At 36.5% G+C, this 16,901-nt stretch overlaps 1 protein-coding gene across 1 annotated transcript; it reads right to left on the reverse strand.

The window, feature by feature from the left end:
- Positions 1–825: 825 nt before the first annotated feature.
- On the reverse strand, positions 826–16,614 carry LOC140234091 (adenosine 3'-phospho 5'-phosphosulfate transporter 2-like). Its single transcript, XM_072314171.1, has 9 exons — positions 16,165–16,614; positions 11,706–11,827; positions 10,664–10,818; positions 8,966–9,073; positions 7,799–7,896; positions 7,297–7,389; positions 5,378–5,489; positions 3,638–3,707; positions 826–1,464 (listed from the first exon to the last, which is right to left on the reverse strand). Exons 1-9 carry the CDS (start codon positions 16,573–16,575, stop codon positions 1,302–1,304), a joined length of 1,332 nt encoding a protein of 443 aa, XP_072170272.1. The 5' UTR covers positions 16,576–16,614; the 3' UTR covers positions 826–1,301.
- Positions 16,615–16,901: the final 287 nt, after the last annotated feature.

Here is a 16,901-nt window from a genome sequence, read left to right on the forward strand (position 1 = left end):
TTATGTCTACTAACATGCACACATAAAAATGATCTTATCACACTATTGCTTGAAAGACCTAGGAATATCAGGATATAAACAGAAAATCATTTTAGTTTCTATTTTCTTCCATATTCACATTACATTTTAATCTGCCCTCACGGTGTTGCTAGCAAATATACCACTGAGCAAATAAAAGAACACTGAACAAAAGCTGTTTCATGTACATTCTACCAGTGGAAGCTCTGCATGAAATGGTGATTAAAAAGTCACTGTAAAGAACAAAGTTATGATCATCACAGATCTGAGATGATACCAATAGTGTCTGACAGGTGGACATGTTATACCTGGTCTTTACCTGAAGGGAGCTTAGAGCTTAACAGGTGGCTGCTAGGATAGGTTTGGCTCTAATACTTGACATAGCATAGTACTGTCCCAGTCCCCTCTTACACTTTTCCAAGTATAATGCTGCTGAGAAGAGGTGCACTTTCTTTTCTGAGCTACATAGACTTATGTGACCGTGCAACACAAAACCAACAAAAAGTCGCAACCCTTGATTTTATGTGAGGACTCAAAAAAGGTGAAATGGGTCAGCCAAGTCAATCTCAAGTTTTTAATACTTTCTGAAAGAACTATTCTTCTTCTACATTGTCCTTAAGTTTGGATCACAAAATGAATGGGAAAGTGTGTTTTCAGCAGTAGTTTTTCTACAACCCTTTTTTTTTTTCTTTTTTTTTTGGAGTAGTGTGATCAGGTATGTCTTAGAGGTCCCTTTTAATTTCTTGAAAATCCTAGAACACACTCTTCACTTTCAACTCCAACAACTTTGGAAAGGATAATGCTACTACTTTGAAAGTTGGCATTAACCATGCAATTATGTTAATACAGCATGCTCAATCTCAGCTTAATCTGATAATCCCTTAATTGTTGTTGCTATGGTGGTTTGCATTCTGTTTTTTGTCCCATTCATAGCACAGCCAGCACGGCTTGGTAAAGATCAAGAGCTTGAATGTACCCTGTTCTTCAGGGCCTCTTTTCTCAGTTCACACTCTTCAAGAGTGTGTGCTTTTTTCCCATTATTTAGACACAGGTTAAGAGAGTCAATTTGAATTGGGTTATACATCAATTTAAAGCTTAGAGTCTGCTCTATCAGAGTCTGTTCTTAACTAAAAAGTTCATGTCTGGCAACTTTTTGTTGGTTTTGTGATGCAGGGTCACATATGTAGCATGGCCTATGCAATCATACATATCCAAATTTCTCAAATCCATCCCTATTGCTAGAGAGCACAAGTTAGGCAGTTTATTTCATTTGTCATGTTCTCTCAAACTTCAGTTGCTGTGGCGGGGTACTGCTTTCGTCTGTGTTGTAAACTGATGACCAGCTCTCTTGCTTTGTTGGATATCCAGTTGTTCACTACTTCAGTATTCTTACTGTACAGGTTGAGGAATATTCCAAATATAACTAATAGCCCAGACCAGATGTATCTGGAAAAAAGGAACAACAAATTTCAATGCCACAATTTAATGCAACATATAAGATTACTGATACACTCACATGAACTCACTTACTTTGCTTGCAGTGAAGAGTAACAACCTACATATAAACATGACCATGACTGCAGAATAAGATTGTGAATGTAAAAAGCTAATTTGTGAAGGTAAAAGACTCTGTTTCATGAACTCATAGTGCAAAGTCATTCCAAATTAATGATTGGAATTATGCTACTCATACAAATAAATTACATATACACAGGGGATAAGACAAGGGTATGTTACTAACACTTGAGGAAACATTTTGCTACATATGTAGATAACAGGAAAAAAAATCCCTTTTACAGTTGAATGGAAACCATATGTAGTGGAATCCCCCCTCCCCTCTTCAAGAAAATAGATTGCAGCAAGGACGTTCTGCTATGGAATGCTTTGTGGACAATATCTGATATAGCCAACTACCTTTCGAACTGTTGAGTTTGAAAGGCAGTTAACTATATCAGATATTGTCTACAACACATTCCCCAAGCAGTAATGCTTTCTCTTGATTTTCTTTAACAGAAACTTTGCCATCTTCTCCATAGTACCTCCGCTTGTTCAAAGGCCCCCCCCCCCTAAAAAAAAAAAATATACATATGATATCTAAACAAAGAAACCCAATTCTTCTGTCATATAAAAATAACTGAACAAAGCAGCTTTTTCAAAATGCCATTAAACAGTGATTTACCAACATACAAAAAGAAATGTGATCATTAACATGCACGTGATGTCGATGCTGCACTCTAATATTCTCTGACATATGATTTCCTGATACTTCACGAATTTGGTTGTTCTTAAAATTTGTTGAACTTCTCTTTCATTAGTGTTGATTTTTCTGGTTATTGTTTTTGTTTCAAATGATTCATTGGGGAATGACAAATGCAATTTTCGAACTTTAGTTTGCACGGCAAGAAGATTTGCTATATTCCTTGACTAACTGACAGTTCAGGGAAACATACAGTACTGTACAAATATATCCTAACATGTACAAAAGCTGTGTGAGTCACATAGCATTTGTTGGCTGTTGATAAATTAACTGCTCATGGCAAGCAAAGAAATTATGCTTTACACTCACTCAAGTATCTTCTTAAAGGACATGTTCACCTTCATAGACATGTGGGTTTTGTGAATGCAGCAATATTAGCAGAACACATCAGTGAGAGTTTGAAGAAAATCTGACAATCCGTTCAATAGTTATGAATTTTTGAAGTTTTTGCTCAGTCACGACTGGATGAGAAGACTACTATAGCTTGTGATGTCACATGAGTACAACGACATAAAGAAAGTATAAAGAAAATTCAACATATTTTTACTTTTCTCGCGTAACAAATGAACACTCAACTTCTCTGTTTCAGAAGGCAAGGGGAATAATATTACCCTTAACATACGTCAGTAGCAAGTCAAAGAAATGTGCACTTTATTCAAAAAGTAAAGTTTTGTGAAATTCTCTTTTTATTTTCCTTATATCGTTGTACGCTTGTGACATCATACACTGTGGTAGTCTTCTCATCCAGCAGTGACTGCGCAGATACTTACAAAATTTATAACTTTTGAACGGATTGTCTGATTTCCCCCAAGCTTTCACTGATGTTTTCTACTAATATTGCTGTATTCACAAAACCCACATGAATATGAAGGTGAATTGTCCTTTAAACTTATTTATTTGCTTATACCAAGATATGAGAATATGTATTTCAAAAAAACAAAGGGGGTATGACACCTCCTAATCCAAGGACATGGCATCTCAACAAAAAGATGAGCCTTCTGATATATTCAAACATTATTAAAATATATGCAAACATTAAGTTTGCAGGCATTTGATTAAATCAGAGGGAATTCCTAATCTAATGGCATGGCATCTTCCTGGCATGGCATCTTCCTAATCTAATGGCATAGCATCTTAACAACAAGATGCGCCTTCTACTATAATTTCTCTCCATCCTCTTTTATTGCTTTACATTTCCATTTCTACAGGGGTCACTCAATATTCTGCATCAAACTGAATGTGTGATGAAGAAGAAGGAAAACATAAAATAGACATGGCCTGTAACCTATTGGCAATGCCTGTAATATGTCCTGCACTTTGAATAGTTCTTAAAGGTCCCAAAGCACTGCTGCCAATACTTACTGTGTTGTAAAAGGCTTTGTGAAGAGTAGGAAGGATAGCATCATGGTTACAGTCTTTCTTGTTGTTGTGACTGGAAGGGACAATTGAGAATACGATAAACAACATTTATGTATGCGAGCTTTAGAGGTGGAATAGAGTCAATCAAGATCCATGCCTGTATGAGCAAAACATGAGCCAATTTTAATGTTTTAAAGACTTTCCTTTGAAGAAATGGTGACTTTTGATGAAACATGGAAATTTAATCAACGGATGAGTGGAAATTTGAGCATAATTGGACAGGTAATTCCATATGGTGAGACAAATTACATACCAATAAGTTACCCAACATGGCATTTACATTGGACTCCAAACTTATCATTGATATCACATAATTTTCTCGTATAATTCTCACTTTTAACCCTTCTTTGCTTGGTACATAAACAGGGTAAGTATAATCATTTGATTAGAACTGTAGAATCAACTTCTTCCATCTAGCACATCTAGCACAGTGTGAAACAGCAGCTGTCATGGCTGAGGGGTTAAAACCACATGGATAAAACCAGTAGACCCCCATGCTAGCATGAGGTTTGACTCCAAGCCTGATAGTAGTGCCTTTTGGCAAGGCACTTTACCCTCATTGCAAAGTCTTTTGGAAAAGACTTAGAACTGTTGGTCCAGTGTGCACAAAGTCATGCCGCATTCATGCAAAAGAACCCACTTCACTTCTCTCCCAAAATATTAAGTACCCTGGTTAAGTCAACACACAAAAACTGCCTAATTTACTCAGTTGGTGAGGCCCAATGGTCACAGTCACTAAGTTGACTTTCCACTGCTCAGGCAGACTAATGAAATATACAAATAATGCACAGGTGAGGGTGTGTTAGTGGAGGTGCAGCACACTTGAACGTGCACAAGGCGCTGTTGGGTGTATGTTGCACAACATTGCAAATACTCAAGAGTGAGCTGCATCTCCATTAACATCACAAACATAAACCTGTGCATCATTTGGTTAATAAAATGGTTCTATGAAAAAAAAAAAATTAATTTACTACTACCTTCATGGGTAAATACCAGTCAGCTACACATAGAACTTGCTTAAAAGCCAAGATGTCCAAAGAAATGTTTTAAATGCTCTGAATAAGAACTTAAATTGTTGACAGTAAATAAGTAGTGGAGCGCATGCTTATTATTGATAAAATGTGTGCAGCTAAAGCATGCATTTGTGGTGTCAGTGAGAGCAATTATGGCAAGTGCAACTGAATGAACAAAGTCACAGATTTGAGTAATGATATCTTTGAGCAGTCCTAAGTACGAGTCATTAGCAAAAACCTTATATCCGGTGGGCATTTTAGGCAAAATCAAAGACTGGTCACGTGATTGCTCTAAGCCTATCATTTGATTAGAATCCATATCACCATTATCATGAAGAATACTAACTATGCACTCAACATGTCTCATACAGACCAATGAAGAACACCTAATTATGAGACTCCCCAATGTATAGTCTTGAGCTTTTAATATTGGTCTGATTCAATTTAACTTTGAGGACTTACTGCCTTAGTTTCACTGACTTTGTACAATGATTTTTACATCACTATATGACTACATCACTGGTGGATATATTGGTGTAATTTGGACTGTACACATCATTCTCAGCAATCCACTTTGAGAGGACAGCATGTGAATGCCCTCACTAAAAACCCCGTAATGGTTCCCGTTATGAACTTTGACCATTAACACTGACGTGTCAACGTGTCTCACCTGTTACAGTGACTAAGGCCCCAAACTGTCTGATCATCCCTAGCACAAATATGATGCCAAGATATCCTGATAATGAGAACAGCACAGCATATGCATATGTCTGAACGGGATGCTGTGGAAAAATGAAAAAAGAAACATAATGCAACATAAGGAAAGAAATGTGACTACCCTATGCAAAGAGGGTCCTAATGACAAATGAATAAGTACATAATGCACACACTTCATCATTTTAAAACTTTACTTGCACGTTTTCAATGAATGAAGTATTGGATTTCAAAACTATGGGTTTTTTTTTTTTCATGAGGTGAGTAGTTCCATATTCTGAAAGAGTATCTTGTTTTACAAGCTAACAAGAGCATTCCTAAGAAGAGACATCTTAGTAATTGATCATGACATAGAGCAGTCAACAAGCATGCCAATTACACTTTCTGATATTTCTGAACAAGTACATTTTGAAACCCTTGCCAACTTTGGTTCTTTAACCATAGCTGATGATTGAATCTAAATCAATTAGTGGATTAGCATTGAATGAATTCTATTTTCCTGGGAATGGTTCCTACAGAATATTCACAGTATGAAAAACATCAAATGAACTAAAGTTTTCTAAGATTGTGTTAGTGTTTCATCTTCTTGAGGTTCACTTAAAGTTATAAATGTGACCGTGCATCACAAAACGAACAAAAAGTCGCACACAGTGAATTTGTGTGAGGACTGAAAATGGGTGAAATGGGTCAACCTAGCCAATCTTGAGTTTTTCATATTTTCTGAAAGAGCAAGTCGTCTTCTACATTATGTTAAAGTTTGGGATCATAAAACAAACAGGAAACTGTGTTTTCAGCAGTTTTCCTCAAACACTTTACTGTAGAACAATGTGATTAGATGTTTCTAATAGAGTCCACTTTTCATTTCTTAAAAATCCTGTACACACTCTTCACTTTCAACTCTAATAACTTTTGAAAGGATAATGCTACTGCTTTGAAAGTTGTCATTAATCATGGACAAAATGTGTTAATAAAGCACGCCTAATTTAAGCTTAATCTGATAATCCCTTCGTTGTTCTCGCTCCAGTGGTTAACACCCTGTTTTTTGTCCCTTTCATGGCACAGCTAGTGTGGCTTGGAAAAGATTAAGCGCTTGAATAGACTCTTTACTTCAGAGCCTCTTTTCTTAGTTCACACTTTTCCAGAGTGTGTGCTTTCTTTTCAACATTTAGGAGAGTCCATTTGAATTGAGTTATACATGATTTTAAGGCTTAGAGTCTGCTCTTTTAGAATCTGCCCCTAACTAAAAATCCATGTCTGGCGACTTTTTGTTTGTTTTGTGGTGCAGGGTCACAAATATTACAACAGTTATGATAATTTTTTTTTTTTTTTAACATGGCTCTTTTTGGTGTTATTGTACCTTCGCAGGTAATTTCAGAGAAAGTATCTTTATTACAAGGGACTCGACATTATGCACAATTCACTGCTATTTACTTGAAAAACATAAATGTGTAACACTTCTATGGCAGAAAGATGTTTTTGCATCTGAACCAGAAGACAAAAATAAGTGGTACATTAAGTTTGATTGATGCCTATTAGTCTCATTGCTGAACTGCTGGTATATATGTAATGTCAACATCAGTGCTAAAAATGTCTTGTGTTTCTCATAGAAGTGTTCTGACTTCTGGAAATTTCTTTCTAACTTGGTGAAATACAAATATATACAAACCTTCAATCTATTTTTTATGTATGTATGTATATGTATATATATATATATATATATATACATTTTTTTTGGGGGGGGGGGGCATAATTTCGACATTGGCCTGCCAACACTGAATTAGAAAAGTACCAGCAGAGTATAAATGTGGCCAAATTATTTCAAACATTCCAACCTGTTTTGTCCTTATTTGAACTTGAAGAACTTGTCAACCATACCTGGTAACAAAACCAGAATGCTGGGAAGAAACTACCATGTGACAACAGACCAACTAGGAGAATCAGGAAGCCAATGGAATATGAATATAAAACCTGAAAAAATAAGACAAAAGATGTTCAGTGACATAAACATTTGTCTCTACTAGCTATATGAAGGAAATTTCTCCCTCCTAAGCACACAAGTCAATTCCTTACAAACTCTGTCGAACAAATTTATTTTTTCTCTGTAGAAGTGACAAAACAAGCATAACCTTTTCGTATATGTGATAACATGTGATTTGATAATTCTCAGGAGATGAATAGACACTACACTTTGTCAACAAAAAGTCACATTCACAGTCAACCTCTGCGTAAGTAGAAGTAATACCTTTAAAGCAACATACATGTTTGAACTGAGCATGTTTACTACATAATGTAAATTAGTGACAATTCTTATCCATTCGAAAGTGTCACTGTGAATGCAAATTTATTACAATGTGCACACTTGGCCATGTCAACTTACTACTTCAGCAGATGATGCTCGATAAGTCTTCATTGCCTTCTCCTGCACATTCCCTATAACAGCATCAGCACATAGTGCCAGAGATATCAGTAATACTCCTAGGGAAGAAAAAAGAGAAAGCACACACACACACACATTAAGACTTTCAGGGCATTGTTTTAGTTGAAAAGTTAATACATGTAATAATTAGTGAGTTGACTGATATATTAGGTACACACATGGCTGTAATGTTAGTCAAAGGGTAATTGGTAATTAATAATGATTCTTGCACAACAGTATTAATATCAAGAAATACACTTTTATTGATTTAAAATTGCCTCCCAATACAGTAGATTATAGCACTCTTGTCATGCTGAGATTCTTACCACTTCTTCTGTACAAATCTTGGGCAGGTCACTGCTGTGGACTCTGTTATACTAAACTTTTTTAATCAATGATTTGTGTAACATATTGCTTTGAATTTGAAAGTTTGAAAGTGATTGGGTACATCAACAGCAAAAACCATATTCAAAATTGCATTCACAGTGATACAGAATTCTTTAACTGTATTCATAATATGTACTTCTGAATGTTGAAAGGCAAGATGAGAAGTCATATATCAAAGATGAAAGAGGCAACATTGGAGGAGCACACAATCCCACAGACATAGACATTATGCAAATAAAAACTGGCATAGGATAGGAGGAAACATACAAAATAGTCCATCAAAAGACTTTGAATGCTATTGAGTGGGTTGTAAGTCCTTGAACCTCATCGTATAATTCATTTCTTCCAAAAGTGGTATTTTAAACCATCAGAGACACAACAAATCGTCCACTATAATGTGATCATGTTTGTTCAGTAGCTGGTTCCTATGTTTGATTGACCCACACATTGTCCCTGGGGTGACAAGACCTGTACCTAAAAATCATTCATTATCAGAAAAGCAATTACGTGTTTTTGTAACTTTTGCAACATTTTCACACAATGACATCGATGTTGATGTCAAAATAATGTAGAAACATTGCTTGGCTTACATTATAAGATTATAAGATTTTATAAGAACTCAAATTAGTATTTTTGACATTCTCAATTTTGAGTTAAGAGATGTTTGCATATAACTATGCTAATTGAAATATGAGGTCTTGCCATCCCAGGGACAGTGGAATATATATTTGTATTTCTCACCTGTTCTATCAAACTTGGGAGACACAGTGATATCAGCTAATGTGAAGAAGATAAGGCCAATACTCATGCACAGTGCAGCAGCAGCGTCCACAATGCCATATGGTTTACCTATATTATGATTAACATGACATTCATTGACTTTTTATCAGAAAATCATAGCAATTTTGTCATTAGCCTTACAAAAATGTGTAAACTAAGCAATGCCCTACATGAGTGAAGAAGTCAACATAATATGTATGTGCATTATATACACACACACACACACTCATACTTTTATATGTATACCAGTATATGTAAAGTTGTGGTAGCAGTGACTCATTCAACTTCAATTTCATCAAAATTTTAAGCACAAATCTTTAACATATCATGGATTTTGCTTCTTCATTTCTTCATCAAAAAAAAAAAAAATTAAAAAATAAAAAAATACCCCAAACAGAGATAAAAACTTACAGTTGTATGACTTGCCCATCTCAGAAGGATTCACCGTCCATTTCCATATAGCATGTTCCTTTCTTTTATTCACTTAGGTTCAGTAATGCTCTTCAAAAGAGCCCTTGTTACTCCAGCATTGCTACTGAAAGTACCTACTGATACACATACTTCTTAATCCTATACAGCCCAAGGGGGGGGGGGGGGGCACATTGTGCCCCCTACCAGATTTTTCATTTGCTACTCCTTAGCCCTTTATCAATTTCAACCAAATTTGGTGACTTTTCCTAAAATCTTATTGCAAACATTTTGATATATAATTTAGCTATATTTGATATTGCTGGTTGCCATGGCAACCAGGCAACCATAAACTGACAACCATGTCATTCAGATTTTGCGTATTTTTCTGTTCCAATTTCAATTAACAATATTATAATGTATGAAATGGGAGTTTCTCAGATGATTTTTACTGAAGAAGCAAAATGTGAAGTAATTATGGCCCTGAGATGTTTTTCCTATTATTTCCTTTGTTTTTATGTGACAAAGACATAAAACAATCGATATAATAGAGATGGTTGAAAACAACAGTATTTTCCAAAGATTGCCCTTCTATTTTGTGTCATTTTGATTCCTTCACCCAAGTTATGTCTGTAATATCATTTACCATATTATCAATCTGCAAACTTAAAATTCCAATATCATGGAAATATGAAATGTGATTAACTATACACGCACCAATCCCAAACAATGCATCACAGGTCTCATAATGTATTTCTTTGTTGTTTAGAGTAGTGCCCCCATGTGGTGACCTTGAGAAATTTCAACCATAACAAATAATGAGATTCGACTTGTACATCATTTGTGGCAAATATGAAAATGATTGATCCATAATAATATATAATACATATATACTGGGGATAGAGAAATTATACAGAAAAATCATGTTTTTAGCATATTTCCTATGTATTTCTTTATATTTTGGTAAATAGTGCCCTCTATGGGTGTTCTTGAAAAAATTCAAATGTGCGGTCACGTAGAGTATGAGTTGCTCTACCCATGTGCCAAATATGACGATGATACATCAAACAATAACAAAGTTATATAGGGGGGCACCATGTTCCCCCCCCCCCCCCCCTTGGGCCTGGGAAGGGTCAAAATAGTTTGGGCTTTATAGGGTTAATAGGAATAAAATGTATCTCGTAAACAGTCTAGAGCTTTTGCACTATATTGCAATGAATACATCTCATCAAAGCAAACACAAGATATTACCTTGTATGAGCACACCTCCGATCATTACTGGGATGAGTTTACAGCACTTGAAGATGACTTGAGTGGGGTAGTTCAGGTACCCTAAAGATGCATTCGACATTCCCATAGTCATCACTGTCAGAATGGATAGTACAGCGTATGTCTTCATTGGAATTCTATTAGGGGAAAGAAGATAATATCAAATCCAGAATTTTCTACATCTTTATGTTAGTCATAGACCCTACAACTCTTCTACATGTCAATTGAAACAGTCACAAAGATGAAGCATTTTATATATACATGCAGCTAATACAAACACTGATTCTCATAGACAGTTGGTATTAAACTATACCATAAAGTAAAACATGGCAAGTGCCATTTCAAAGTAGCAGGTCTACTGAAGACTTGGTGTGGAACACTACCATGTGTCATCTTAAAAAAAAAAGAGTTCAATATCCAAACTAAAAGTCAAATGATGTGTCGTATTTTGGGTCAGATGTTGGGATTTTTAAAAAGCATGTTGTATGTTATATGCCAAGCTGTATTCATGATGAATGTCTTGTGATTTGTGATTACATTTTTGTTTTTATGTTTTTATGTGTTTATGTGCAAGACTTGAAAAAAAAGATAAAGATGGAATTGAAAATAAACTTTACTTCTGCATAAAAACAAAATTGGTTAGCTTCAAGTTACTGCAACTGGCCTGTTGTATAAAATTGTCACGTGAGTAATTATCCTCCCTTACTTTTTCTTACCTTGTCCTTTCCTATAGCAATTGAGCAATTTTGAGCTCAATGTAATAAATGTAATCTTGATGAAATTTTCAACCGACAGAACACTAATTAATGGAGATGTACCCACAGGAATGTACAATGAAATTAAGATTAAATAAAAGGACAAAGGTGGATACAAAGAGGACATTATGAGGAGTGTGTTCACATGAACACACATTTGGATGTAAGAAAGCATGTGTAGCAAAACCCCACCCTAGATTCCCCAAACATCCATCTTGACTATTGCCAAGCACTGTTATTTTCTTCCCAGTATAGTAGTGTACTGGTACCTTCGAACTGTGTCTGTTTGAACCTTTGTTGCTAAGAGACCAAAAATTGTGTAGCATCCAAACTGGGTCAACGTCAGGTACCAGCCATAGGCCTTGAACTCCTGAAAGCTGAAAATTAATTCCTGCAGAATGAAAATGAGAATTGTTTGAAAAGTTGAATTAAAAAAAGTGTGCTACAGTTTACTCAAATGAAGAGGAAGGTATTCTCTTAATACAGTGTATACAGTTAACTTTAAAGTAATATTGGAGGCGGCCAAATTTTGTCATGCCATCTTTTGCAAGCACTGAGTTTCACAAACTGTCATCTCAAGTCTGTTTCTTTCCATCATTACAGTGCATCATATTTTCATCTCCAAATACAGCATAGAGCAAACCTTACTTAAAATCTTAACTTATTTCTCTCTTATTGAGTGCCTGAGTACAGCATTCACTATGTGCCATTGATGTAGTGACCTATTCTTAGGCAAAGAGGGACATATACAATGAATCACATACTGTTTTAAATCTTAATGTGGAAGGAAAAGGGAGAGAATCAGAAATACACAAACAAAACTAACAAATATTTAACCAATACAAAATGCAAACATGCATGACTTCCAACTATTCTAAAAAGTTTCTATGAACTCTGCTGATCAGATCCCCAGTGGAAGAGCATTCCAGAGGTGTGGAGCTGCATAAATCCAAACTTTTCCTCCAAAAAATTTTCATGAGACTTCTCCTTTTGCTATGACAACCATTTTCATATCAATCTGATCAGTTTCACTACTTTTTTAATTTTTCTTTAATGTTTACAACAATGTGAAAGCTTCCAGCTGTCAATGAGAGAGAAAAAGTCAAATAAAAGGTCACAGCCAGCTTACAATGTACAAGTGTACAATCTATGTATATTAAAGATCATCCATTACCGCAGTAAAACTGTAAATGCACTTATGAATTTGGTTGACTTGGACAAATTGTGCTATAACATTCCCCAGACAAGTAGTGCTATAATATTCCCCAGACAAATAGTGCCATGATAATCCCTAAAGGGCCATGGAAATCGTCCCACTCCCCAAAACACATTCAGTGATATTCTTTGTGTACTACCTGAGGCATTCTACATGCTGAGGTTTTTGTTTGACATATACACTGTATGTACATGTATGTACTTGTTTATCAAGTGAACAGAAGTGTATCATGGGGGAGTGCCCCAAAACCCCAGTAAGTACGCATGCATGCATCTACAGTTCTTCAAAGATTGACAAAGAGTTTCAACAGCAAAATACAAAACAAGTACACACTTCTCTGAACCGGTCACTTCATAACATGAATAACATTACTTGCTTGGGTGAGTAGCATCAATAGCAGGAAAATTGAGAAGAAGAAGACCCTGAAATCTTGGAAGGACTGAATACTAGGTAACACAAAGTACACCTAAACATACAAGGCCATGTTCTTTTATTATCATTATTATTACTATTACAGAGACTCCAACTCTCCCGTTTTTGACGGGAGATCTCCCGCCGAAAAACCATTTTTGCAAAATCTCCCGTTCTCCCGTTTGAGATTTAATTTCTCCCGCCCTGGCTCTTTGTCTCCCGTTGGAAAGGATTTTTACATATTTCTATCGTATGTTGAAAAAATAAGCCTTAGATAGCACCAGAGAGCATCTAGATCCCTGGGAATTTCGCGTTTCGCACACATCAACTTTGAGTCTCCCGTTTGCTAGGGGTTTCAGGCGGGAGAATCTCCAGATCAGAAGGTACCTTGGGTTGGAGTCTCTGCTATTACTATCACTACTGTTGCAAATTTTCCTGAGCTGATAGTACACTTTGTGTCTTGGGAAATCAATGGCTCGTAAATAATTGCCTTGTATAAGATGAATGCCATGGAATGAAATGCAAGGGTGGGAAAAGGGATACTGTATAAGCTGTTATTTTTTCGTACAGATATTGTTATGAATTAGGAGGCCACACACATCTTTGCAAAATGTTGTTTTCGCAATTTGACATTGAGGTTATCGCAAGTGCACTAGTGCCTGTCTGTTTGTTAAAGGTCTTGTTTACCTTTGGGAGCAGTGATTTAAAAAATGTTCAATTTATCATATTTGATGCATATGAGTAGGTCAGCTGTATCACAAAACATCCTATCATATGAAATTTTTGCAATAAAGCCTGAAATGTAAGGAGATATCACTGTTTTTCCTAATAAACCATAACTGTAGACAGTTTAGTCTGGAAACATTTTTATTATCACTATTGTTCACATTTTGTATATTTAACAATACTTAATATCAATTACACCGATTTAAATTTTTACATTTGTTGTTTATATCCCTAACTCACATTTTAGAACTATTTTGAAGCACTAATGTTGGGTTTTTGTTTCATCTGCAAATGGTAAATTATGCCTTTAAATTTGTGGTCCAACAGTGATAAGTGAAATTCACAAAAATTAAACCCTCACGAAAATAACAGCTTTTACATCAGTCTTTATTTCTCATTCCATCAATATGGTTCTCCAGCAAAAATTCAGCCACTTGAGGAATGGTTTTTCAAGTCTCAATTCGCAAAATATAATCCTCATAAAATATATGGCTCACTCAGTACTAGTTATACAGTTTTCAGTCATTTCTTACAATGTCATGTGGTCATCAATCTACTTGAAATTAAAAAAAAAATCTCCCTCAGTATTTTTCGAAATAGATAAAAAGAGACATTATATAGATGATGACTGGAGGGGGAGGGAACATACCGAATGTTCCACCCGAAGGGTTTGAAATGCTATTGAGGGAGGTTATAAGTCACGAGACGAAGTCAAGGGACTTATAGCCTCCTGAAATAGTATTTCAAACCCTGAGGGTAGAACATTTGGTACATGTTCCTGACAACAAAAGTCATCATTTGATATATTATATGGTTTGTCAATTACAGGTGTACGTCAAATACGTCAACGTCAACCACCAGCACAACGCACTCGATATTAATCGCTCGCTCGCATGTTGCAGAGCCAAATTTACTGCGCGTGTGTGTGCGGTCCGAGGCCTTCTGTCATTTGTTACATGAAAATTTTTCCCATGGGAGAACATTACAAAAATGTTCGCCCATGGGCCAACATAACGAATGTGCCTCCATCACGTGACTGTGTTTAACCAATCACTAACCAGTATTTGACTAACCCATTTAATACAAGGAAAAGTAGAAATTACGCGGTGCGTAAAATATGTCCCCGCCGGAAGTAGCATTTAGTAGCAAAATGTACAATATCGGTAAAAAATCAAGGTCAAAGGTCAAAGAAGTCAAAGGTCAAACTTCTGTGTAGAAGTTTTGAAGCCCTCACCTAGTGCCATCACAAAAAGCAAACGGAATCAAAATTGGGTTAGAAATGGCGAAGGAGTAGCATTTTGTAGCCAATGTACAATATAGGTCAAAAATCAAGGTCAAAGGTCAAAGAAGTCAAAGGTCAAAATTCTGTGTAGAAGTTTTGAAGCCCTCACCTAGTGCCATCACATAAAGAAAACGGAATCGAAATCGGGTTAGAAATGGCGAAGGAGTAGCATTTTGTAGCAAAGTGTACAATACAGGTCATAAAATCAAGGTCAAAGGTCAAAGTCAAAGGTCAAAATTCTGTGTAGAAGTGTTGAAGCCCTCACCTAGTGCCGTCACATAAAGCAAACGGAATCGAAATCGGGTTAGAAATGGCGAAGGAGTAGCATTTTGTAGCAAAATGTACAATACAGGTCAAAAATCAAGGTCAAAGGTCAAAGAAGTCAAAGGTCAAAATTCTGTGTAGAAGTTTTGAAGCCCTCACCTAGTGCCATCACATAAAGCAAACGGAATCGAAATCGGGTTAGAAATGGCGAAGGAGTAGCATTTTGTAGCAAAATGTACAATATAGGTCAAAGGTCAAGGTCAAAGGTCACGACTGAAATTCTGTGTAGAAGTTTCAAAGCTCCCATGTAGTGCTATCATATAACGCAAACAGAATCAAAATTGGCTCATAAATGACAGAGAAGTAGCAAATTGAAGATTTTGATCACACACGGACGGACACACGGACACACGGACGCACGGACGGACGGACGGACGGACGGACGGACACACGGACGGACACACGGACACACACACGTACGGAGCCCGTTTCATAGTCCCCTGCTCGAACTCGTTCGGCGGGGAAAATAAACAGATAAGCAAGTCATGTTTTTACATTTCCTGACCACTTACTTGCTAGCCTTAGGATAATTGGCTCTCAACAAATAGAATGCTGATGTCTCCTCTCGGTCAGTGTCTCTATTCTAAAAGACAAAACTCTCTCTCTCTCTTTATCCCACCCACATCCAAATTTCATTCTAGTCAATAGTTCTTTCACAGCTTTTGGCATGCATGATATTAATCTCAATGTAATATGTACACGTACAGGGTAAACGGAAAACTATGAGAACTACACACTGCTATCTTTCTTCTTATTTTTTTCTTTTTACCTGGCAATATCCATAGATGATAAAGAAGAAGAAGATGGCACTCATAAGGAAAAAGAACTGTAAACTTGTTGGCCACATTGACACCGGCAAGCCCATCACATAGAAGACATCAGAGTGACTGTCAATGGTCTTGCCATCACGGTCATGCTCCTTGGTCCCATTAGGGATCCCAATACTGATCCTGTGATCATCCTTCCCCACTGGAGTGGAGCCCCTGACAGGGGCCTGCTGATAGGATGGGTGCCCCTTCGGCTGCTCCATAAGGTAGGCTGCTGCTTCTCGGTACTTGGGGCTGTTAGTGAGCTTGCCTCCTGTCCAGCCACTGTGGGTATGACGAGCAGTGCTTGTTGTGGTTCCAACTAACAGGCCCCCAGATGTTCCAGAGGAGTACAACCTTTGTTGGCTTGCCATGGATGAGTGCAGACAACTCTCTGGACTAGTCTTTACTTGCAGACTCTAATAAGAGTTTAGAAAAGAAACAGCAGTCAGGTACTGTATGGTGCTAGTTCATAACTTTGAAAGGTCATAAAGTGCTGTACAAGTCAATCACTATATATACAGTTCAAATTAAGAAATCCTTTTACATTTATATGAGTATACTTACACGGTTTGTACATCACATTACATTTTATTAAGGGTACTTGCAACTCATTCAATACTAACTGATTATCAACCACTTTTCTCACACATGTAATGTGACAAATAGTTGGTGAACTGCACTTGACTTCCAAGATTGA

This window comes from Diadema setosum, chromosome 10 (assembly GCF_964275005.1).
Source record: "Diadema setosum chromosome 10, eeDiaSeto1, whole genome shotgun sequence".
Taxonomy (NCBI): Eukaryota; Metazoa; Echinodermata; class Echinoidea; order Diadematoida; family Diadematidae; genus Diadema; species Diadema setosum.

Bases quoted from the DNA above. Each gene is read 5' to 3' on its own strand.
- LOC140234091 (XM_072314171.1), bottom strand. From the start codon at position 16,575: ATGGCAAGCCAACAAAGGTTGTACTCCTCTGGAACATCTGGGGGCCTG. The intron at 11,828-16,164 runs GTAAAAAGAAAA...TTCATTCTGCAG, and splicing joins TCATCTATGGATATTGCCAG to GAATTAATTTTCAGCTTTCA. The intron at 9,074-10,663 runs GTAATATCTTGT...ATCATAATATAG, and splicing joins CGGAGGTGTGCTCATACAAG to GTAAACCATATGGCATTGTG.